General features: G+C 38.3%; 2 protein-coding genes across 8 annotated transcripts in view; both read right to left on the reverse strand.

The window, feature by feature from the left end:
* The window catches only part of LOC132198162 (uncharacterized), a 66,802-nt gene extending 48,210 nt beyond the window's left edge, over positions 1-18,592 (reverse strand). For 6 of the 7 annotated variants that reach the window (XR_009441968.1, XR_009441967.1, XM_059622013.1 and 3 more), the window contains exon 1: positions 18,470-18,592. The gene's annotated coding sequence lies outside the window, so the exon portion shown is untranslated. Of the gene's footprint in view, positions 1-4,994; positions 5,128-18,469 lie in introns of those variants that run through there. The other variant, XM_059622010.1, reaches the window with a different exon arrangement.
* Positions 18,593-18,772: 180 nt separating this feature from the next.
* On the reverse strand, positions 18,773-23,713 carry LOC132197675 (ATP-dependent DNA helicase Q4). Its single transcript, XM_059621105.1, has 13 exons — positions 23,502-23,713; positions 22,454-23,437; positions 22,028-22,384; positions 21,843-21,979; positions 21,475-21,787; positions 20,845-21,405; positions 20,673-20,787; positions 20,346-20,619; positions 19,975-20,281; positions 19,758-19,917; positions 19,517-19,703; positions 19,320-19,452; positions 18,773-19,263 (listed from the first exon to the last, which is right to left on the reverse strand). Exons 1-13 carry the CDS (start codon positions 23,595-23,597, stop codon positions 19,033-19,035), a joined length of 3,855 nt encoding a protein of 1,284 aa, XP_059477088.1. The 5' UTR covers positions 23,598-23,713; the 3' UTR covers positions 18,773-19,032.
* Positions 23,714-23,940: the final 227 nt, after the last annotated feature.

The raw sequence follows: 23,940 nt of genomic DNA on the forward strand, positions 1-23,940 counted from the left end.
GCTTTTTGCAGCACTTTTTAATTAAAGAGTTAATCCAAGTACAAAATTCACGCGGTGCAGCTTTTGTTCCTTTTGAAACCGCTACGGCATTGTCTGCCGAAATCTAATCTTTTTTAATTATAGAACTCGCAGTTTTCAGATTGCGTTTTTTAATTTCATTTTCTGTGCCACCGATACATTTTAATAACTCGACGTTAAACTGACAGCCGAAGCTTTAATTAGGCGCCGAGAGAGTCAATTTGCAATGCGCCGGAAGGCAAATTGTCGACCAAGTTTGCTTTGGAACATAATTTCATTCATTTTGAATTTGAATGTCTCGTCGTCGACACGCAGCCGCAATTAAAATGTGTATGTGCAGAGGAATAAAAACGTACTTTCAAGTGCCCACAGCAGTAAAAACACCAGAGACGGCGTGCGTTTGTAAGCGGGGGCAGACTGCTGGTCACTTAAAATTCCATTCGTTGCATGCCACGTCAAAATAAAGTCGGCGGGCTGACCATGACCGCGACCGGCCCAAGGCTGCGCGCTTATCACCGTTTAGCTTATCGTATCTGCAGAGCGTGCACGTGATTCATGGATTGCGCGCCCCAGCACTGCTGCCACCCCCGGCGAATGAATCATCCCCTTCCTCTATAGGCCAAATAGAGAGAGGGTGGAAATTGAAAATTACACGGAAGAAAGAGAGAGGGACGTGGATAAATGAGGAGACTTCTTGTTTCGTGCCACTTAATGAGAAATTTCCGACTGATTTTCCTCACAAAATATAACAATTTTATTGACGTTGTTTTGATTCTAGAAATAATCAAGAGAGTCAAGTTAGAGAATTGTAATTGTGTCGAAAATTGAATTTAGAAGGGTCCTTGAGCATTGATTGTATTTTTTTTTTTTTTTTACATTTTGATGAGGAAAACGCAATAAAAACATTTATTTATTGAGAGAAGTATCTGAAGAGCCTTGGAATTAGGCAAAATCAATATTGACCATTGTGTTTGTCTAATAATTAAGGAGTTTTATAAAAAAAAAGGTTTTGATTTTCTGATTCAAAACAAAGATATACTGCTGGCAGATAATGGATTTTTTTATTTTGCAAGATAAAATTTTTGGCATATATATCGTTATCTCAAAATAGTTTAGCTCTTTTGCTTCAATAATCCATTTAAAAACTTCATTATAATTAATTGTTTTATTTTTTTTTATGAATAATTATAAAAATTGAAATATTAATAAAACAAAAATAATTAAGGCTTTCGCAATTTTTTTATTCTTTGGATTTCAGATCTTTTAAGAGCCAAGCTGAATGGAATAAAAAATTATTGTTCAATTATTGTTATTTTTTCTTGTAATAAAACATAACTGAAGCATTGAGAATAATTAAATACAATTATAATAATTGTAAGTAAAAAATACTCAAATCAAGATCAATCTCATTGAAAGTCTGACGAATTGATGTGCACCACTCTTAATTTGCTATTCAAGAAATTTCAGCCAATTTGAATTTTAAATCTTATCGATTAGTACGAGCACGATTCAAGCAGACACTTTACTGCCGGTTCATGTCGCTGCGAATTTCTTTCTTATTATTCCGAATCGCCGCGCGGATCTCAACACATGTAACCAGAAACTGCTGCACGTAATTAATATGGCAAAATTGCTTTCCATCGCTGCGGCCGCGGGGCTAAAAATGCCAAACCGAGAGACTTTCCTTTCAATATACAACAAAAGATCCGCCGATAAACATATACTGTGCAAGCAATAATTCGAAAATCAATTGCAGTTTTCCCGTCACGACGCGATCGATGAATATTTACAAATACAGTCGCGAAATAATGAGATGGTTCGTCGCTCCCTCGTGACATATCGCTCCTCTCTCATTTACTGGTTGAATTCAACCGCACAATTGTCGGTCGGGGGCGGGCGAGTGATCGGATCGAGAGTGCAGCAAAGCAAAGAGGGTCACGATACCACTTCCTTGGCTCACGTTTCCACGCCGTTGTCGCCGCGCGAGAATGCGACGATCTCAGCACTCTTGGTTGTTTTAAAGAGCAACAATTTCTGTCAATTTCGCGTTGTCACCTTTTGTTACAGAAAGTCAATTTAAATTAAATGCCGTGCGTTTGCATTTGACAAAAGTGAGCGCAGATTTCGTTTCGGCACAGCGGGCAGAATTCTTTCTCCTTTCTTTCGCCCATTGCATGCCATTTCTCCGAGTCCATTTTTGGGCATCTAATTCGCGGCATCTGCTCGCGCCGGAGCAACGGGGTCACCCGACCGTCCGGCTCCAGCGTTCTGTCTGCGATTTTATTACGCCGAGTGACACCACATCTGATTATAACCCCGACATTTTTTCCACTTTCTCTGCGCTTTTTTCCATTTCGTAACGACTTGCAGGCGCGGACAAGCTCACTGATACGCGCAGACTGAGGTTTTGTGCTATTAATATTATGTAAAATAAGTTTATTTGCTTCATCTCCAGCGACAGATCACGATCCCCATTTCACTGATACTGCTTGTAAAGAAATATGCTCAGTTGCCATGGATATCTTTAAATGCAGTTACACTTTGAAGTTTGAGACGTTATTTCATTATCATTACAGAAACGGGTATATAATTTTAAATGCTCATGAAACGCGTTTTACTAAATATTGATTTTATTATGAAAGAAAATATATATGCTAAAAATGAAATATATTTTAAAAATAGGCAAAAAAATCTTCCGTTTGAATTTCCAAAATTTTGTATCATTTTTATTTATCTTTTTCAAAGTTTTATTATTATATATATAAATAATAAATTGAACAAGTTTTTGATTAACTTCAGTAAAATTCATTTTTTTTAAACAAAATCTATAAAAAAAATTAGCAAAATTGAATTTTATGGGTAAACGTAATTTTTGAAATTAAATTGAAAAATATGCTAAGATTCCTACATTGGTAAACCCCAAGACTTTTTTTGCTATATTCAACGGTGCTCAGGGCCCAGTCAAATTTAAAATGTTATTTAATTGAAAGTTGTGAGAGAAATTTTAAGTATTTGGCAAAATCTCAGCATAGAGAACACTTCTGTTGCTAACTTGCTCTTATTCTTATAAGCATTAATTTAAAATTTTGTGAATTACTATAATAATTGCCATTCCAGAAAAAAAACATTTAAAAAATTAAGAGAGTAATAATTTTATAACTTTCTTGAATTCTACAACAATTATCTCATGTTCAAACAAACAGTGCAGAATTTGAAGAATAATCTTGTGGGTCATCTTTAACACGCATACTAATTGTCCTCGTAAGAAACCCGACACGTCGAATAACATTTAGCCAGGGATTAAAGCTTCCTCAAGAGAGCAAGCAACCCTCTGTTCGCGTATGTGACACGGATGCTCACCGGCGAAAAACACCGGGGCGAGACGAACGTGTATGCTCGGCCGATCGGCAAATAAATAAAGACATGCACGCGGGAATCAGACTGCTTAAGGTGAGTCACGCTCGGGACAGAAAAGTAACAACGTAACTCGATTATCTGGCCGGCGGTTTGCAGCACCACGTGAGCTCTAACGTGGGGGTGTCCGTCGGTCTTTAGAGGTCTTCCTCGCTGGTCCTGCACCCACCCCCGTGTGCGCTTTACAGCTTTATTCGAATGTTTTTGGAGACCGCTCGGCGGATTATAGGCTATTGAACCGCCGATGGACGGACGGACGGGCGTGCTGCTGCATTAACGTGCATAATGCGCCTCACGCTGGATTATTTATCGTGCACAGTTCTCGCCGCCAAGCTCACCTATTCGACCGTGCGTGTGTTCTCCGATTTTTCACGCTGGGGCCCTTAACTGTTTTCCGAAGGAGTTTGTCAACGCCGATCGGCAACTTTGGCCCGCGAGATTTCGGTCCTTTGTTCACAAAGTGCATTCCCGATGGGGTTTGGCGAGGTATTATATATTTAAAGCCTGCAATAAAGTTGTCCCGTTTGGTCTGAGCGGATGGAATTCATTAGCGTGTATTTATAAAACGTTTAGGGCTTCGGCTGCTTTGATTGTATGGCTTTTTATGGAAGTTTTGGTATAATTAGCATCAGTGCTTGTAGCTTGTGGAAAAATTTTTGAATACAAATTTGAATAGGATTTTGCAGAGCTATTGCCATTCATTTTGCAAAGAATATTTTCAATTTTTTTTTTAAATTTTAATAATTTTAATGAAATTGTATTTCGTCAATTTTTCTAATATTCTCAACTAAATTGTTCACTTTTGAAACAGATGTTGACAAACTACTGATATTTTTTCTTCAATTCAACTTAAAAATATATAGTTAAAATAACATTTTTTTCTAATCTTGTGCATCATAAAAGTTAAAAAAAAAACAGAGTAATGCAGAATCCAGAAGACACTTAAAACAAATTAAATTTATTCAAGTTTAAAGTTTCATTTATTTTTTGCTTTTTGTTTTTAGTAAAACTTTTATGGTTGTCAAATATATTAAAAATTTGGAAAAACCGCACATTTCCACCAATGCATTAATTTTAATTAAGATTTCATTTCATAAATTGAATATTTGCCATAAATTTTCCACTACTTCATATTTTTTGACGAATTTTAATATTAATCCATGAAGTGTAAAGAGTAAAGTATTGAGCAATATAAATATATCAGTCCTTTATTCCAATGGGAAAATTTCGTCAATATGCCAACACGAAAGCTCAAATTTCTGTGGCAATACTGCCCAAATTCCCACGGTCCTGCCTGCAAACTCGGCCGTTACAAGATATCCACGCGTTTTCTACTTGATAATTTTTTTACTTCTCCGTGGCAAAAAAATGCAAACGAGAAACAGATCACCGGCGTTGCCATAAACGCCTTGACGATTCCGTCATCTCGACGGCATTTGAAAGAAAAAACACGTCCATATACGCACTAAAAACGAAGCGTCGGATGCACTTATATGCGAGGCAGGGGTGACGTCAGGAAATAAAAATAAGCAATTAATTTGCCGCACACGATCGTCCCTTACCTTAAAAGTATCCAAAAGAATGGCCGGATCGGCGTTTCACCACTAACATGTGATCCTCCCTCGAGGGAGCACTTTTCGTCGAGCACCGAACGCGAGGCACCACCAGTCGAGCTGAGCACCGACTGACTCTGCCGCGCACACACACGTCTGGCCGCAGCTCGCACGCCGACCCCCACCCCGCCCGCGAGAGAGGCCATTCATGTGTTCCTTCGTGCAGCAGATCTCGCTCGCTCTCCCTGCTGATGGACCCGACTGCTCAAAAGCCGCCCACCTACGTACTTACTTTTCCTAATTGCTCTGTGCCGCGCACACAGGCCAATGTGATGTACTCATTACCCGGCTGACAACGAAACAGAGACGTCGAGACAAGCAGCTGACGAACCGTCCAACCTTTAAATCACGATTTTCCACTTCGGCGTGCATATGGGAAGAGTTTTTGTGAACCAAGTGAGAGTAAAATTGCGCCGGCACGGATGAGATTGAGCATACTTAAATTTTCATTCAACATTTGCAGCCACGCAGGGAGGTAATAGAAAGAGCGCAAGATGGATATACAAAGTCGACAAATTTTTTTCACAGCGGGAATAATATTCAAGAAGCTATTAAAGTCTTATAGCTGCAAAAGAAGACCACTTATCTCAGCTTGAATGAACTGGAGTTTTAATCATTTTCGTAATAAAATTCCTGCAATTAGTTTTTATTGTAGCTTAATGGAGATTCTGTAAATTGTCACATTTTTTGAATACACGCAAAATTCAAATTCAGTTTAATTCGTATGTATTTAGATTAAATTTTTATTTTCAAGCTTGAATTAAAATTGATTGTCAGAATTTTTGTGAATGGCAATTAACTAGATTAAATTTTCTAGAAATTTGCCTTTTTTTCAGCTAATCACTAAAAACTTGATTATTTGTGAAAGCGTGATTTTGTTCTGTTTACAATTTAACCAGCGGACTAAATGGACAATTAAAATTTGCATCTCAGCCTGACGTGCGGCTCACTTGCCATTATTTATTCATCAGACGAGTGACAAAACGCATAGTAATGCCGATCCACGCAAGACACATTATCCTCTCATCATGTCACACAAATGCACACACACGGAGTGCAACGCGCTCGTTTTCACTTTTAAAAAGCATAAAATTATTGGTTATGCACACTCTTGTTAGCTCTATTCAATATCCGATGTCTTTTGTTCCGATCTTTCAACGAGAAAAGGACTGTTTGTGGGTAATAAACGCCTTGTTATGAGTACGCATAAAATTTTACACAGTGGATTTCTCTCTGCAATGAAAAAAAAAGACTTTAATATATTTTTTACTCCACCGGGTGATGGTCAGAAAAAAAGTAATAATTTTTGATACCCAGTCAAATTTTGAAAAAATAAATTAAAAATTACATAACGAGAAAGAAAGAAGGATGCCTCCCTATGATCATTAAAATACGCCCATAAAACCACAAACGATAAATTAGATTTTTGAAAAATATAAAATAGGCTTACAAGTTTGAAGTTTACAGCCTCATTATTTTCAAACTCCCTTCAATTGGGAGGCTCTGCTTGTTTCCTCGAACACGTTTCTCTCCTCGGCCCAACGGGGGACCGAAGGAGTGATGAGGTCGAAAGTGGAAGTCGGCAGCTTTTTTAATATAAAACGCACCGTGCGCGAATGGCTTTGTCGGCGACTCGAAAAAGTCGAATCCATCTCACGGATCGTCAAGGCCAATTAATTCAATATGAAGCTATTGTGTGCGAGTGCGCCAGTGACCCTATTGTCCTGGCAGACGATTTTCAGCGGAATTTCGTTTTCATCCAAGTCTTAATAAATAATAATTCTTTGAAAAATGGACAATTAACTTCGTGCTTAGAGTTATTCTATTCCCATAAATGTAGGAAAATAATTTTTAACGAATAGTAAAATAATATCCAAACTGATCCAAACTTTCTATTACAATTCAAAACTTCAACGCACTGTCAAATAATTAATTACTTCTCTTCGTCAAAATTGAATAGCACAATTCCAGGAAGGACTTGTCTTTGAATTTTCCACTCGCCCAGCGCTTTTCTTATTCCTCAACTCAACGCCGAGTTATATCGGTGCTCAAAGCGTGGAGAATTGAATTTGGTGGTTCCCACAATCATCATCGCGCCCATCAAGACTCGCTGCCTTTATTATACACGAGAGACCCATCTTTCCTAAGTGACACCTTTATTCCGTTAAGCCAGCGCTGAGACTTGAGAGGAAAACCAAAACAGCAGCACAAAGCGAAAGAAAGTTTTGTCGAAATCGGTTTCGAGCGGCGACCAAATTACAATAATCAAACGAGCTGGAGTCGGATAATTAATTTATTATGATTACGCGTCCACGACGGGAATCGTCGTATAATATAATCGGTGGCCTACTGAAAAGCTGAGAGAAACAAGGCTGCTCGCAGATCACGTTCCACAACGTGTTTGTTTTTCTCTTTGGATTTTACGACGAAGTGAAAACAAAAAGAAGAGAATTAAACCCTCCGGACGAATTAATCAAATGAAAGACATAATGGGTAATAAAGAGGAAAAGAGATAAAGAGCCCGCACGTTTCTCATTTTAATAGAGAATTATATATCTCGGAAGGAATGAAAATTGAAAAATTAATCACTTTCTAATGGTGCGGGCGAATTGAGGAGCTGGACGGACTCGAATGTGTTTACATTGAATTGAAGCATTAATATTTTTCTGGCCCGTTTCTCTAATGGCGTTTTGTACCAACAGCCCGTTTCGAAATTTCTTTTCAATGATTTATGCAGCGTCACACGCATTTGGGAAATTTCATCTCACGCTGTAGATGAAAAACAAACTGCTCCACGAAAGTGTCCCGAGAGCAGTCGTATAGTTTTCCTTGGCGGACCAAGTTAACACCACTTTGTTGAAATTCACACTTCACGCCGAAAGAGACGTTTTGGTCCTTTATCGCGGGAAACCTCTCTTAAAATAAAAGAGCGCGGCGTGTAAACAAATTGAATGCAAGTGGAGCTCGGAGAGGGAATTATTTTTATTGTCAAAGAGTGCCTCCTTTGTTCCATGTCACTCGATATTCGAGGAAATGACCGTTTTTGTGTGTGGTCAGCGAAGTCTTGTGTTTCGCCAGCACGAGAGCTGCCCTGGCCCAAATTGCACCTTTGTCTCGGCGCTAATTGAATTAAACTCGAACTCGCGGCGTGACTGCTCCATTATTTCAGATTGCCATTCGAATGGACCGTCGCTTCGGTGGCCTGGCGAGAGAGTTCGTCACAGTTTACCATCCAAATTATCAGGAGCATCAGAGGACACATTGCGTGCTTACATTTGGAAATCAAAAGCTTACAAAACGTATTTCAATAAAATCTTTTCTCCAGGCTTTTATAAGATAAGCCTATTGTAAATTTTAAATGGAAATTTTCTTAACTTGTCAAGGCTCAAAATAAATCCCTGATTAGCCAAAATTTTCATTAGATTAAAGAAATAAATTGTTAATTGAATTTAGCAAAATTGGAACATAATTAATAATTATTTATAAAGAAAAATTACAAAATTAGTTATAAATTACAATTTCTTTCTACTTTTGGGTTGAGTCTATTTTTTCTTCTCCAATATATAAATTTGGTAAACTTTCTTAAATTATTTTGGAACTCCTTCGAATTGAAGAGGTTTAAAAATTCCACTGGACCTCCTGCCAATAGCAAACTCATAACCCCTTTAATCACTTGGCGCTCTCGATCAGCGTTGCCTAACCACCTTTTAATAAAAAAACAACAAACAATTTTCAAGTTAATGCTGCCATAAATTTCAACTGCCGCCGTGTTTTTTAACCCTCAAGTGCCTCCAATTAAAAATAAATCGCTGACCAACTTGGCAACTGTTTCGATTCTCGTTTTCCGAACGGGTGCAGCAGGAAAGTAATTTTTTCGTTATTTTTGGAACTGCATTCTGCCTCCGAGTATCAGCTTGGCTCTGCTTCTTTTCTTTTGTGCTGTTCGCCACCGCAAACAAGCCGGCGAGTTTTCAAACTGGATCGAGAAATCACGATCGCGTCTTGTGAGGATCTTTTTTATTATTCATTACATCTAAACAGGCGTGTTCGCGTTGCAATCGGACAGGACGTGGAGAAAATTTCAATTTTCGCCTACGACCAACAAGACCCACACTTTGCATGATTTTGTTGCGGCGCCGTTTCCACTTGCCCACTCGCATCCTTGCCGCCTTTCTACCAGTAGTAATACATAAAAATTGGACGCCGACTGACTATATTTTATTTCTTTCGGATAAAATTTATCACGCATTTAACCACAGGGCGGGTATTTCAATGTTTTTTGATCAGAGATAAAGAAATATTAATTATCGGGAGTTTGTTTTGACGCGTGAAAAAAGAATTAAACCTGAAATTATCTAATAGCACGGAACTTTCTATATTATTTCTTTCTTTTCCTTACAAAATCAAAGAAATGAAATACGGGCAATAAATTATAAAAAGATAATTCTTTTCCCCCAAAAATGGAGTGTTTTCGAAAATCAGTCTCGGAGAAACGTGACAAAATCAAATTCCTTTCTATCGGGCAACGATTTCCTATCTCGCCTATTTTTGGCCAATAAACAATAAAACGATTGTGTACAAAAAAAGGACCACTCCTCCCGGGCGGATAAATATTTCGGTGTAAGCCCATCTTTATAAGCCTTTTCGGCGAGGTGCCTGTTTGTTTCTTCCTGCGGTTTATTTTTAAAATTTATAGCCGTTCCGATAAGTTAAGAGAGAGGCGCGGGAGGAACGAGCTATCTCGACATAATACACTCTTGACTTAATTGCTCCAGTTTCATGTATGCAGCAAAGTGCTGCCGCGTCTTTCTTCTTTCTCCCGCTGCTGGTCACTGAACTGTTCGTCAAACGTCCACGTGTTACGCATACTCATTACATTTAATACTTACTTTACATACGGAGAGCAAATCCTTTCCTCTTACTTAGATTGATCACAAACTCGCTTTCGTCCACTCGCTGCAGCTTCAGAGAAAGTTCTTCTCCGAGGGATTTGTTTAATTAGACAAAGAGCGCCGGATAAATAATTGCCCCATCATCGGTGATTAATACTCAAAGTCGAACACAAAAGGCGCGTAAGTCGGTTCAAAAACGACGCAAAGATTGGTCGGGCGGAGAACGCGACAAAAACACACGCACAGTAAAAAGATGTGGACAACTTCATTAAGCGCTATTAAGCGCAGCAAGATGCACTCAAGCCCACAATCCGTCTCTCAGCGTTGGTCCGTGTGTACTTAAATTTATTGCTGATGTAAACCAACTAAAACACCGGCAGCCGCCGCGAGTGGGTTTTTGTATGCATCTCACTATTTGATTGCATTCAAGTAGTTTGTATCTGGAAGTTGACGCTCGCATTTGTCATCCTAATGTAATGCCGTCTCTCCAACAGACTTATTGATATTATTCATTAAACTAAATTTTAGGCTTCATTCGCGAAATCACAATAAAATATTTTAACCTTATTCAGAGACCTGAACGACTATTCTTTTATTTCACTAATTTAAATAGAATATCAATGGAAATTTTGATTCACACATGTTTTTGGCATTATTGAGTTGCGAATATTGTATTTTGATCTACGAAAATCTTTAATTTCGACTGAAGGCGATTTTTTCAAAAAATCAAGAAATTTTTATAAAAGAGGTCAGTCATTGAACAACAAATCAATTGAGATTTCAACGTGAATGCAGTGAAAAAATAAAGTCAGAATATTAATTGAATAGGTTGCTCAACTACAATTTTTGATAAATTAACACCCCTCGTTAAAAATGAAGCGGTCCGAAATAAAATTTTACTTTTTAATTACTGAATCACACTGAAATATTTAAACCTAATTCAGTGATCGGAACGACTATCCTAATATTTTAATAATATAAACCGAATATCATTTGAAATTTTGGTTCGCATATGTTTTAGGCATTAATGAGTGGCAATTATTGTGTTTTGAACAATGAAAAAAAGTAAAGGCAGCTGACGCAGATTTTATAGAGAAAACTAAATTTTGACAAAAACAGGTTAATATTCAAATAGTCAATCAATAGCGAGGTCTTCATGAATTTAAAAGAGTTAATATTGTTTGAATATTAAGAGAAGTGGTTGCTCCAGTTTCATTATTATTATATTTACATCCCTTTTTAAAATTTAAGCTGACCGAAAATGAATTTACGCATCATTTGCGAAATCACAATAGAATATTTAAACCTCATTCAGAGACCTGCACGATAGGTTTTCTTGTGTGTTTCCATTTATTTTTTGTCTGATGAACCGTCGTAATATATTTGCTCTGGTGCCATTGCAAGAGAATCTGGCCCTTTGCCATCTGCTGCTTGTCAGGTAATAAAAAAAAACTTTGAGGAAAAACAAAAGTTTGAAGCTGTGCGAGTTTCTATCCTAAGAGTAAAACCTGGACTAAAGCAATCCAAAAGTTTTCTGATAAGCGCCTCCTTTTCGTTTTTAATTGTCAGCGAGTACGCGGCAAAAGAATAGTCAGAAATCATGAAGGGCGGATGCATTATATCGCGAGGACATCGGTTTCGACACGCTACTCTAGAGAATTTTTGAAAGCTCTCCGGCTCAAATTGCAAAGTAAAAGTGAAACAATAAAAAAGATCGATAAACGGTCCGGACTCTGCATGATAATAGACAAAGTTCAGGTGCGAAATTCAGACGCCTTTTACCGCGAGCGTTTTCCTCCGAACGGCCAGTTCATTCGGTCGCTCCGAATCTATTTACATCATCTCGTAAACTGCTCTTTTCAAACTTTCAACGAGCCCGCACAATTGACTCTTGGCAAATAAAGATGGCTTGATAGGCGCTTTTGTTGTTGTTGGCGAATTGTAATTGCATCAGCAACAGTTTCTGAATGAGCTCGGCGAGCACAAAGCGAAACCGTTTTTCTATTACTATATAACAATATAAGTGTATAAAATAGCAGATCGAGAGAGTCTTGTTAGCCAAATATTCGCTCTGGTTCCATTACTAGCGAATTTGGCCCAATGAAGAGAGAAGAAAAAGAGCCGTCTGCGGCTTATCAGGAAATAAAAAAAGCTTTGTGGAAAAACAAAAGCTTCAAGCCGTGCGAGTTTATTATCCTAACAGTAAAACATGAAGAGCAAAGCAATCCAAGAAGTTTTCCGATACGCGCCTCCCTTTTCATGTTTAATTGTCAGCGAGTACGCGGCAAAGGAAAATTCAAAAATCATGCACGACGGACGCATTATATCGCGAGTATGCGGACGCATCCCGTTACGCAGAGAGAGATGCACGTGAGTCGAAAATACATTGCTGCATTCGAATAAAATAACAATGATACAAAACGCACGCTAACGGTCGCTTCTCGCGGATAAAAAGAATTTAGAAGAGCCATTCGGATTGTAATTGAATTTGTGGATAGCCGAAAGAAAGATGCAAATGAGAGGTGCAAGTGATCAAAAGGTTTCGGCGCCCTCGGTGCAATTGTTCAATTTGAAAAGGACAAAGAAAAAGAACCGCAGACGGAGAAAATCTCTTGCAAATGGAAATTGCCTCCAAGTCAAAAGTTCGACAGAATAATAATCATTCAAATTGGATTTACGACCAGCAAGCTTTGTTTGGCCCAAGACCCGATTATTCAAATTAGGAAAAGGAACGTGTATGAAGTTCCGCCAAAAGAGAAGAAAGTGCAAGAGCGCGTGATTGATGGCGATTTCGGATGAAATTGAGAAGATGGCTCGGGCAGAAAAATGTGCAAATTGCCATGCAATCTGACGGGAGTAAATCATTCGAATGAGTTTTCCGCAGGGGAGCACTTAAATAGTAGCGAAGCCATTGGATTCAGAATTAAATTGAGTGAGGAATTTTCGCTTTCTTCTGGTAAATTATAAAAATCGTTTTCCCATTGTATATTTCGCATTCATTTATTTGATTTATTTAAGGAAAATTGCAATGAAAGAAAGTCGCGCCAGCATTAATGATAATAATCTCTATGTGCAATTCTGTTAATTCTTCATTACCTACCATGTGAACTGATTTGGCATTGTATTTAACTTCAGATTTTGGCTCAAAATATTATTACAAAAAGAACATTGAATTTTTTTAATGATAGAATTAAAAAAAAGGAAAGAGATATGCGGCAAAAAAATTTGTATTAAAAAAAATCTTGATTTGTTTCCTCTATTTAGGTTATTGTTTAACATTATTCTCAACATTTTATTTACACAATCAGATGGCAATGTCCTTTAAAAACGCATTCAATAGAAAAACCAATTAAGTGATAAAACTTGAGCAACGCGTCAACAATCAAAAAATAAATACTAAACTCTCCCACTTCCGCATTTTGTCATTTTTGTAAATAACTTTTCAACTTCGGAGCAGCCACTAGTGCAATAAATAAACCGCATTTAGACTCTCACGATCGCCGAGCACCAAAGCATCAAACGACCGAAAAGCAAACGCGTGTGAGAGAAAAATGCAGAAATGCGTCCCCGAGGAAGGCGATTCGAAGCCAACCACACGCGAGGGGCAAATACAACGGGTTGTGAAGCAAATCAATGTGAACATATTTCACTACTCGTCGAGCGTCAAGTGGAAAATCAGCCGGCCGTGGACTATATTTCTCAGTGTTTGCCGACCGGAGCAAATAAAATACGCAGCGTGGGTGACGCAGAAGAAAAACGAGCAGCATCTGGAGAGAATTTGAAGTCGGACGAGAGCCAAATGAGACTCATCAAGAGCGGAAAAGACTGATGATGCGGACCAAATGGACGTAAATCGGCTCAGACACATTGACACTAAGTCGGTTGTGAAAAAAAAGAGATTGAAAAGCAAATTACGGTTTGCTGAGGAACTCTCCAATTTCAAGACTTGTTGTCTTTACAATAATTATTAAATGAAGTTTTTTTCCGAATATTTTTATTATAATATATTTTAAGATTATGTTTTCTTCAAAAGAAAAACAAAAAAAAAGGTTGTAAATTTTAAAATTCTTCCTAACATATGAAATTAACTTTAATAAAAAAAATTGTTCCTATTTTTATTCTGGAGAGTATTCTTTGAATTTGAGCGTTTTTCTCCGCTGAATGTGAAGAAATGTGTTTGATATTAATTTTTTCCAACATAATACACCAAAAAATTCCCATAAAAACTGTGCCATTCGCTATAAACACGCATGAATCTTTTCAAATTTACACACCGCGGTGCTGTCAAAAGATCAGATAAAACCTGCAGTCTACAAACAATAGCGGAGACTTTTCTATTCGGATCAGATATCAGTTTCCTTCATTTGCAAAGCGGGTTAATAAATCAGTTCATCGCATTAATTAACACGAACAAACGAAACTTCTTCTAATGCGGAGAGAGAAAAGTACTAATTCGCGTCTGCAGGCGTCGAATTAAATTCAAACGAATCGCTGGCCCGTAAATTATCATTGGGTTGTTTTGATCGCCAATTTCGTCGTCCTTCGGCGGCCGTTAGCGAAAACGCGGTTTCTCTCTCCACTGTGAGAGAGAAGAGGCGGAAGGTCGATTGCGAGCGTCACGCGGATACGCCGCCGGGCGAGATTCGTTTTCGCACACCATGCGCGCCCAAGGCCTCGGGTGGGCCACATAAGATAATATATTTGCCGGCATAGAAGAGGATCGCGGGTTGCCGCACTACTTGATCAGGTTTCTTGTCCAAATAAATCAAGCGAAAATTCCGCAATCGAAATATTGAATAAACAAATGTGGTCTTTTTTTCATAGCAAATCGCCTCTACCAAACCTTCATAATTTTCTAGAAACGTTTTTTTTCTAAAAAAAATTTGTTAAAAATAACGTTAAATTTAATATTATTTATTAAAAACAAAATAGCAAATTTCTTTTCTCAAAATACGTCAAAGGCCTCAATTGTTTGGAAAAGAAACGAAAAAATCAAATAATTTGAATGAATATAAAAAAAGAACTTCACATCATGAAGTTTTTTTTAACATTTTTGAAAAATATTGCAACAGAAAACCCCCCAAGAAATCACCTTTCTTTCTTAATCCGCGGTCTCAAGAAAGCGCCATATCAAGTTTTTTCTCACATATTTTTATTGCAATTTATTGCTTCCCCTCTTTCCGCAGCAAAGGCGCCGCTTTTAATGCTTTTTATCGAGCATGATCATCTCATTGTCGACCTAATTGACGGCCTATTATGGCACTTCCTCAGCCGCGAGTAGCGTGAAAATGAAATCCGTATTAGGTGTGCGAAAATTTGGTGCTCGCTTTGCCTGCTCATCGCGCCGGCAAAACGTTCGCCACCGTGCGTGGGAAATTAATCAAATGGCGATTTATAATTGCCCAGGTTCATTTACCCCTGCTGGAAAAAAATATGCTCGAACGAGCGGCGTCGAACCGAATTCCTTTTGGTATTGTTTTTCTCTGACGGGTCGTTTAGCGAGAGAGTGAGGCAACAAAATCAAGGTAAAAAAACGGAGCGATCTCCATCTCTTCCGTTTGCTTTGTTTTGGTTTTTTTTCCGTTGTGAGAAAAATAAAACCGACTACATTCAATTGTGCGCCGCAAACCCGTGTGTGCGGCAACTTTTTTAATTTGATTCTTAATGTGTACAGTACAACACGCGTCTAATGAATTTCTCTTTCAATTCCTGACATAACAGTATAGTCGAGAAAAAATGTTCAAGTAATTGCAAGCAATTAGATTTTTAATTAAATGTGAATAATGCAAGCTCGGAATGTTTGTTACAGCTTTAATTATCATAAATTTTGTGATAAATTAAAATACGCTAGAAAATAAGGAAACGTTTAATTAATAAATAATCAAAATAAAAAGGTTCAAATATAATTAAAAACAAGTTCTGAAATTTCTTTTAAATATATTTAAATTTAAACCCAATACCAGTTTGCTTTGTTGTATTGCTTTTGAATTAAAAATAAACGCAAATAAGCATATTTTTTCAGCAGGAAACATAATAAAAACTTATAATGAAAATAGGTAAGTTCTAGTGAATGTGCCGTATCCATTCGCCGACCGACCGAAAAATAAATAAATAATCTGACTCGCTTGCGGTCGCGTATTGACGATTTCTCGCGGTATACGAATTTGAACGCCTTCATGGATTTTTATCGTTTTTGGGTTACCTATACGCACAACTGAAACCAAACACCGAAATTGAAATCAAAGAAAAGAAAAGATAATCGAATGCTCGCTCCCAGCTAAAGACCGTGCTACATTTTTCTGTGAGTGCAAATTGATCTTTCTGAGAGACCCGTTTTGTACAACCAAAGGCATATAATTTTTTGACGCAAGCAATTCTACTTTTTTGCGAACAATTTTGTAAAAACAATTGAATCAAATTTAGACAATTAACTCCTTTATAAAAATGGCATATTTGACTGTTTTGAAACATCAAAAATGCTTCAATTTAGAAATTGTGGTGGAAAACTGGTATCATTTGCTACATATGAGGAGCTGAAACCTTATAAATTTCCTACGTGAGAGATGAATCATCGAATTTAATATGTAATTGCAGATACATACATACTACCTGATTTGGTACACACCAAGGGGGCACCGGTTAAGGAGTAAGCAACCTTCAAACGCCCCTGCCTGCCAGTCACTTGAATTCCATATTTGATTCAATGAATGTTATTCTCATTGTTTTGCTCTCTGACGGCAAAATATTCAGGCAAATTAGTTTAGAATTTCAGTTGTTTACATTTGAGATATTTTCCTATAAGTTGCATATTTTAATTTAATTCATTAAAATATTTTTTTATTGATTGCTTTTAAACTCACTTGACACTTAAGCTTATTTTAAGTGATTAATACAATAAATAAAATAAATTGTTTCCTCTTTTAACAGAATTATTTCTTACAATTCTTGTCAATTTAATTACATACTTTGTTAAACGTACAAATATTTTAATTACTTTTGCATGGTTTTCAAGCTTTCGTTCCTTTTAATTTTCCCAAGCTTCATGTTAAACCAGTTGCCCTCCGAATGAATGTACCCGATTGACTTTTCCCATTGGAAACTGAGAAGGCAGCACGCCGGAGTAAATCACTCAAGGCCGCCTCAGAATAAAAAAAAATATGTATGTAATCCGACTCGTTCTTTTTTCAGAACAAACTCGACGGATTTTTCGATAATAGAGCCGCAGGTGTGACTAATTTCCGAGCCTAGGAAAACACAAAACGCCGAGGGTATGTTTATATTTTGATCTCACAGCCAGATAAAAAAATTATTATACCCTCCCTTTCTCATCGGCGTGGAGAATAAGTTGCTGGTTATTGCTGCCGGAATTCCTCCGACCCATTGTTTGTGACTTTTCCGTCGTCGGTCGGTCGCGTCTCGTCGTCTGTGTGATGTGCATTTTAACTTTTGGAGAACGCACATGCACGCGGGGAGACTTTTGTATTCCACCGACTTTGCGAGTGCGGCCGACCGACCAACAATTCACTCTTTTCTTTCTCGGTGCTGCGATCACGCAACGCCGCTCTCGCTTGCTCACTGACATGCACAATTTAGCGAGCAAACTTTTCTTTAACTCAAGTCAGCTTAATTGCAATTAGGAGACAAGGAAAACTGGAAAATTTTATCTTATTTAGAAATTGCTGCAATTTGATTTACAATTGGAACATTAATTAAAAAAATATGTTAATTAAATCAACTTTTTTTGCTAGGCGAAAATTTTTTTGGTTTATTAAGCGAAATAATTGGAAAAAGTTAGTGTCATTTAAATAAAAATAAATTTTTAGTTCAAAATTTTAATTAAATTTAACCCACTCTGTAGTTTTGGTGCCTACATATATGAAAATCCTTTGACTGATTTGCACTGACTAATATGCAAATTTACTGATGACTTCGCTAAATCAAATGTCCTTCCTTCCAAACGCCTGACTAAAGCGAGCATTGAAGTCTCCTTTGGTCAAAATTCAAAATCTTAGGAATAAAACCCCGATTGTTTGTGTTAGTTTTGTTCAAATTACATAGATAAGTTGCCGGTGCGAAAGTTATTTAATAATAGTTAATTGACGAACTAGTCAAACTGGTGTTCGCTGCTGGTTTCAGTTTCGTAATCGCACTGCACCTTTTCCCTCTCTCCACCTTCTCCAAGCCAAAATAACAATTCAATTCAATGAATAGAAACCAATTGTGCAACACGACAGGTGGAATGCACCTGCTACAAAATGCACCACAGCCCGAATCTTGGCCGAATTTTGCCAGATATACGCACTCGACTTGATCGAATCTTTTCTACTCGGCGGTTAGGAATTTATGCAAACGAGACGTTAGGCAGTTGGCCTCAAAGACCGTTGCTGGAAATGTCACTCGCGCGAGAAACGACGGCCCGTGCCAGCGGTCCCCGCTCCTGTTGTCCCTAATTTGGCCGCGTCCTCTTTACCCAGAGGGCCGATTCGGCGGCTTTGTGGGCGGAATGTAATCCTCAGAATATAGGCTACTCACCGGTTAGGGCCCTCCATCCCTCTGAGGGCAATTTTCGGCGGAAATTGCCCCAATTCGTGAGAAAACACGTTGACAGCTTCACATATGACTCATTCCACCGCACATTTGTGCAGTTTCTTTGTCTACTCGCCAGAGGCGCTCATTACCGCACCATGCTCTTTCTGCGAAGCGCAGGTGCAAAACTGCAAGTCGCAAAATTTTAAAAAAAGCACAGTAATGAATTGCTCACTTTCCCTCGTAAAGTTTTGGTTTTAACAGTTAGGAGAGTATGAAATTTAATCAATTTTTTTATTATTTATTCAATCTGAAAGCACTTTATTCGCAAGTCTGAAGTCAATATTTTTCTACAATATCCAATATATTAATAATTATAGGATATTTGGTCAAATAAAACTTTTTTTAAACATTTTTAAATAATTTACCAGAAGAAGGTTTTGAATTAACTCTTTTCTATACTTATTTAACTGCTCTATCACAAAAAAATTGAGGAAACCATCAGGAAATAGTAATATAACGCAAGATTATTGACAGACGAAAGAAGAAAAATTAACAAAGCATGATGCTTATTTTGCTTTCAAAATCTCCGGTGAGGCTATTTTGCAAATAGTTTGGAAGTTGTCGTTAAGGTGAAGTCGCCAGAATCTTGTCCTGCCCCAAACCTGGGCAGGGAAGCAAGGACTACTGATACCATGGAAAATCCTTGCAATGGCACGACCAGTGAAGCTAGAGTCAGAAAAAGTTCCTACCATAGCTCTAACGTCAGCCCTCACTTGATCCTCATTTTCAACACCAGGCTATGATGCAAAAAAATTATTAAATACAGCAAGTTTAAGTTTGATGTTAAAATTACAAGTAACTTTGGCTGCATATTTTCAAACTCAGCAGTATCAGTGTTAAAGTAATTTTTGACTGCTTCTTTCAGTTTTAAGCACTTTTCTTCGTCTACTTCTTTAACACATTCTTGATAGGTTTCCGACGAGACACTGAAAGTTAAAAAATTTATTAAGTCTGTAAAATACTTCGATGATTTTGAAAATTTAAATTAACCTTGAAAGTGCAGTGAAAAGTGCTTCTAATTGTAAAAGTTTTGATCTTTCCTGGCGCTCGACTTTTTCAGACAACCAGTCGAGAACTCTGTCCAGTTCTTCCGGGGGCAGCGAGCCTTTTGCTTTCACTCGCAAACCTGGATGCAGAAGCTGGACTACCAACTGTGTCCTTCTATTTTGCCCGTTGACTGTTGAAATAAAAATTATGTTAATTTTTTCGGAGAGCCACGAAACATGCTTACCTTTTTTCCACTCCAATTCCTTCAGTTGTCTTTTGACCTGACCACTTTCCCAACCAATCGCAGCAGCAACATCAATGACGGGGAACTCGATCGAGGTGCTCTTCTCATGACTTTTCCCTGATTTTTGGTCTAAGGCAACTGCCATTGCCAAAGGTGGACACTTAAATGATAAATGGAGAATAAATATCTGTAGCAAATATTTATTCAACAATCTCACCGTTTTAGCCGCTGCTTTTAATGCACCAGGTCCGCCGTAGCTAATCACTTTGCAGGTTGTGTAGGCTGGACTTAAAACTTCAACCCACTGCTCCAGGTAGCACAATAGGGTCTGAATGTTTTCTTCAGGCATGTCCAGAGCCTGAATAGCCTCGTCCGTTGAAAAGGCCACTTCGTGTCCAGGACACTTTACCGGACTCGCCTGAGGGGGATTTTTCTCAGGAGTTTCCTTCACAAGGATCCTGTGGCTTTCAGGAGGCGGCGAACTTTCAGGCTGCCAATCCTCCAAAGCTTTTACATTTGAGCATCTAAAATAAATTTTTTATAAATTTTTTTTTTTCATTAATTTCAATAAAATAAATTCTTTCTTACTTGCAAGGTTTGAAAACTCGGTGCAGCAGTTTTCGCACTGTATGTCTATCCACCGAATCAGAGTAAATGTGTCTCCGCAACTCACTCAAATCACGACCTTGTGATTCCAAAAACAAGTGGCAATGGGCCTCTTCACCATCTCTACCAGCTCGGCCCACCTCTTGGACAAATCGTTCAAACGAAGCTGGCATGTTATAATGGATTACAGCTCGCAGGTCATTCTTGTTGATACCCATTCCAAAGGCAACTGTTGCAACCACAATTCGGAGTTTTCCTAAGGAAATTTTTATTACATAAAAATTTTTAGAAATTTTTCACCGAAAATACCATTCATGAAAGCATTCTGAACTTGCTTCCTACGATGAGGCGTCAAACCAGCATGGTAGACCTCAGCATTCCAAGAAATGGCACCTCTTTTATTGCTCTCATGTTTTTTTGAATCCTGTCATCAAATTAAATAAAATTTAAAGCATTATTCCTGTTTCTTAATCCATCTTACTTGAAGGCATGTCCTCAACGTTGCAGCGATTCGATCACATTCCTCTCTCCTGATGCAATAAATGATGATCGAGTCGCAGGCACTAAATCTCTCCCCCTTGAGCAGTTCCAGCAAAGCAGCATCCCTGTGTACATCTCTTGACACAGAAAGCACCAAATTGGAGGGCATAGGCAAATCAGCGATGATCCTGCCGTCTGCAACGCCGAGATTCTTCGCAATACTTTCTGCAGTAGACTTTGTGGCTGTGGCCGTCAGACCAAGAAGGGTGCGGATTTTCAGTTTTTCCCTCAGCACTTTGCAGAGCATGAGATACGAGGGACGGAAGTTGTGCGACCACTGGGAGACGCAATGGGCCTCGTCCACACATGCAAAGCTCACAGGTGGCAACAGGCTCAGTAGTCCGCCCAAACCCTGTCGGTCACTATTGATGATGGCTTCAGGGGAAACCAGCAAGACATGGAGCTCTCCGTCTTTCAGCTGCTGCTCCACTTGCACCTTTTGCTTCGGAGTCATGTTTGTGTGCAGGCAGGCACCGTTAAGTGGCCCAGGCATGTTGTTCACCTAATCAATTTTTAATTAACAAAAGTAGGTAAACTGTAATTAAATTTGTAAATAGGGTCAAAGAAATACCTGATCATCCATCAAGGAAACCAATGGCGACACAACAAGAGCAATGCACGGCCCTTTTTTCTGGTTGTACAGATAGGCAGGCAGTTGGTAACAAAGACTCTTTCCAGCACCAGTGGAAAGCATCACCAAACTCGACTGTCCACACAAAATTCTCATGATTGTTTCTTCTTGGCCTGGTCTGAATGAGTCGTAGCCAAAATCTTTTAGAGCTTTTTTAACTTCTTTGGGTGTTTTAGGTATTTTTCCATTATCAAGTTTGTATAATGGCTCGATGATTGGCTTCAAAACTTCTTCAGTTGGCTCAAGAGAAAATCTGGATTTAGATGGAAGTTTTTAAGTGATAATTTGAAGAAATCTTTAATATTTACCTAGGAATTGGTCTGTTTTCACTCGCAAGAGCATCAGCCTCCTCCAGTGTCAGGTACGGACTGTCGTCAATAAGTGCTGCTTCTTCCGCAGAGATGAGTCCGCCGTTTTGAGGGCAATTTGTGGCCCAGTGACCAGCCTAAAAAAAGGTTTATATTATCATTTTAGAGAACATGATTTTTTTAACCATTCCACAGGTAAAACAATTTCCTTTCTTGGCAGCCCCACCACCGCCGTCATTGTCCATCTGCTTCCTCTTATACATCATCTTCTTGTACTTGGAAAAATTTGTGTTTTTCTTTCCTCTCACAAAAACACGTTTCTTCAGATTAACTTTTACAAAATTTTCATTTAGTTTCCCATCAGCAATTTTCTTTTCCAGAACTTCCTTTTTACTGAGTTTTGTTTTCTTGTAAGCAACCTCAGCTGCATTTTCTTCAGGAGCCTTTCTTTTCATTACCATGCTGACTTTTGAAGGCTCCTCTGTGTCTGAATTGCTGATTATAGCATCATCGTCAGAACCTCCTATGTCCATCTGAGAACTCTAATTGTAAGATTTAAAAAATTATATTATTTCATTGAAATATGATTTTGTAGCGCTCTAAATACAAACCAATGAATTTTGGCTGTCTATGTTGCAGTTGTCCATGTGCAAGATCACAGAGCTCTGAGAATTGATTGCTGCAGACTGATATGACCCTTGGGAACTTTGGGATGTCGTTCTTGGCTTCACACACCTGTCTAGCCATTTCTCATCAATGTTGGAAGAAAATTTACTGTGACCATTCCCCTTTGAAGTGTTAGCAGAATTACAAGTGTCCTTCACTTTCAATTTGCATTTGGTCGAAAAAATATCCAAAGAGACTGAGCTGTCTTGCGATGAGGCTGCTATCTCCATTGGTTCCTCTTGTGTCAGATTTGGCGTTTCAGTCTTGTCCCAATCTTCTTGCTTTTCCTCATTAGCTGTGCTAGTCTCCTCGGATTGCTGGGTTCCAGTCGTTGAACTTTCATCTATACTCCTCTTTGCCAGTCGAGATTGAAGAAAATCACTGAATACAGCTGACTTGGTTCTACGCAAAGGTGTGTGTGGCTTCAGCGGATTTCTTTTACTCTTGAAAGTGGCACTAGAGTAAAGTTTCTCAGAAATTTGGAACGAAGCCGTTCTTTCTTGGAATTTACGAACACCCCCAGAGCCCTTAAGGTGCTCTCCCCACACCTGGTCAACGTTCATCACCACATTTGGTGACCCTTCAGCTACACTGCCAGAGCTTCTTGTCCTTTTTATTTGTTGTTTCATAGCATCCATGCGAGCTGTGAGTTCAGACAATTTTCCGCTGCTATTGAAAACGGGCAGGATTTCCTTCTTCTTTGATTCTTTGCCATTGCTTTCAACAACTGATGCCTCCTTTGACTTTTCATCCGGTGGGGAAGCTGTTTCGTCCGAAAATAGAGATGTCAAAGAATTCTGAACAGACAAGAGGATTTCATCCTTCGTCGATGTCAAGCCACTGTTCTCTTTTGTCGAAAGTTCTCTCTTCAGGTTGTGGTAGCTTTTGTAAGCATATCGAACGTCATTACTCGCATTCTTAATATCCTCCTAAAATAAAATAAAATATTTTACGTATTTTACAAAAGAATAAACAAAAAATAATAAAATAAACCTTTGTCGGAATTCTGTCATTTTGTTTCATGAATTCGTCCTCCCACTGTTTTACCATCTGCTTGTACTTTTGGTATTTGTTCTTGCAGTCGTCCATGGTTTAAATTTTACATAAATTACTTTGAAGTTTGGTCGAGAACTTATTTCTGGACTTTTTAAATCGTCAAGGAACAAGGAAGGACTGTCCCCTGTGTTTTCTTGCATCTAGCCTCAGCTGCTTCCCGCGAAAAGTGAGCCTGGTGGGGAGCATTTGAAACGCTGGCGGGAGGAAAGCATGTAACGACGTAATAATGCTTTCAATAACAATTTAAATTGCTAAAAATTAAGTACGTTTTTGAGAATTTTAGACCCATGGCGGATATTTTTTTCTCAATAATCAAGTACAAAAGTAAAATTTCAAAAATGAAAAAAAAAATAATAATATCAAAATTTTAACTTAA

Source organism: Neocloeon triangulifer, unplaced genomic scaffold (assembly GCF_031216515.1).
Source record: "Neocloeon triangulifer isolate White Clay Creek 2 clone unplaced genomic scaffold, ASM3121651v1 ptg000012l, whole genome shotgun sequence".
In the NCBI taxonomy this organism is placed as follows: domain Eukaryota; kingdom Metazoa; phylum Arthropoda; class Insecta; order Ephemeroptera; family Baetidae; genus Neocloeon; species Neocloeon triangulifer.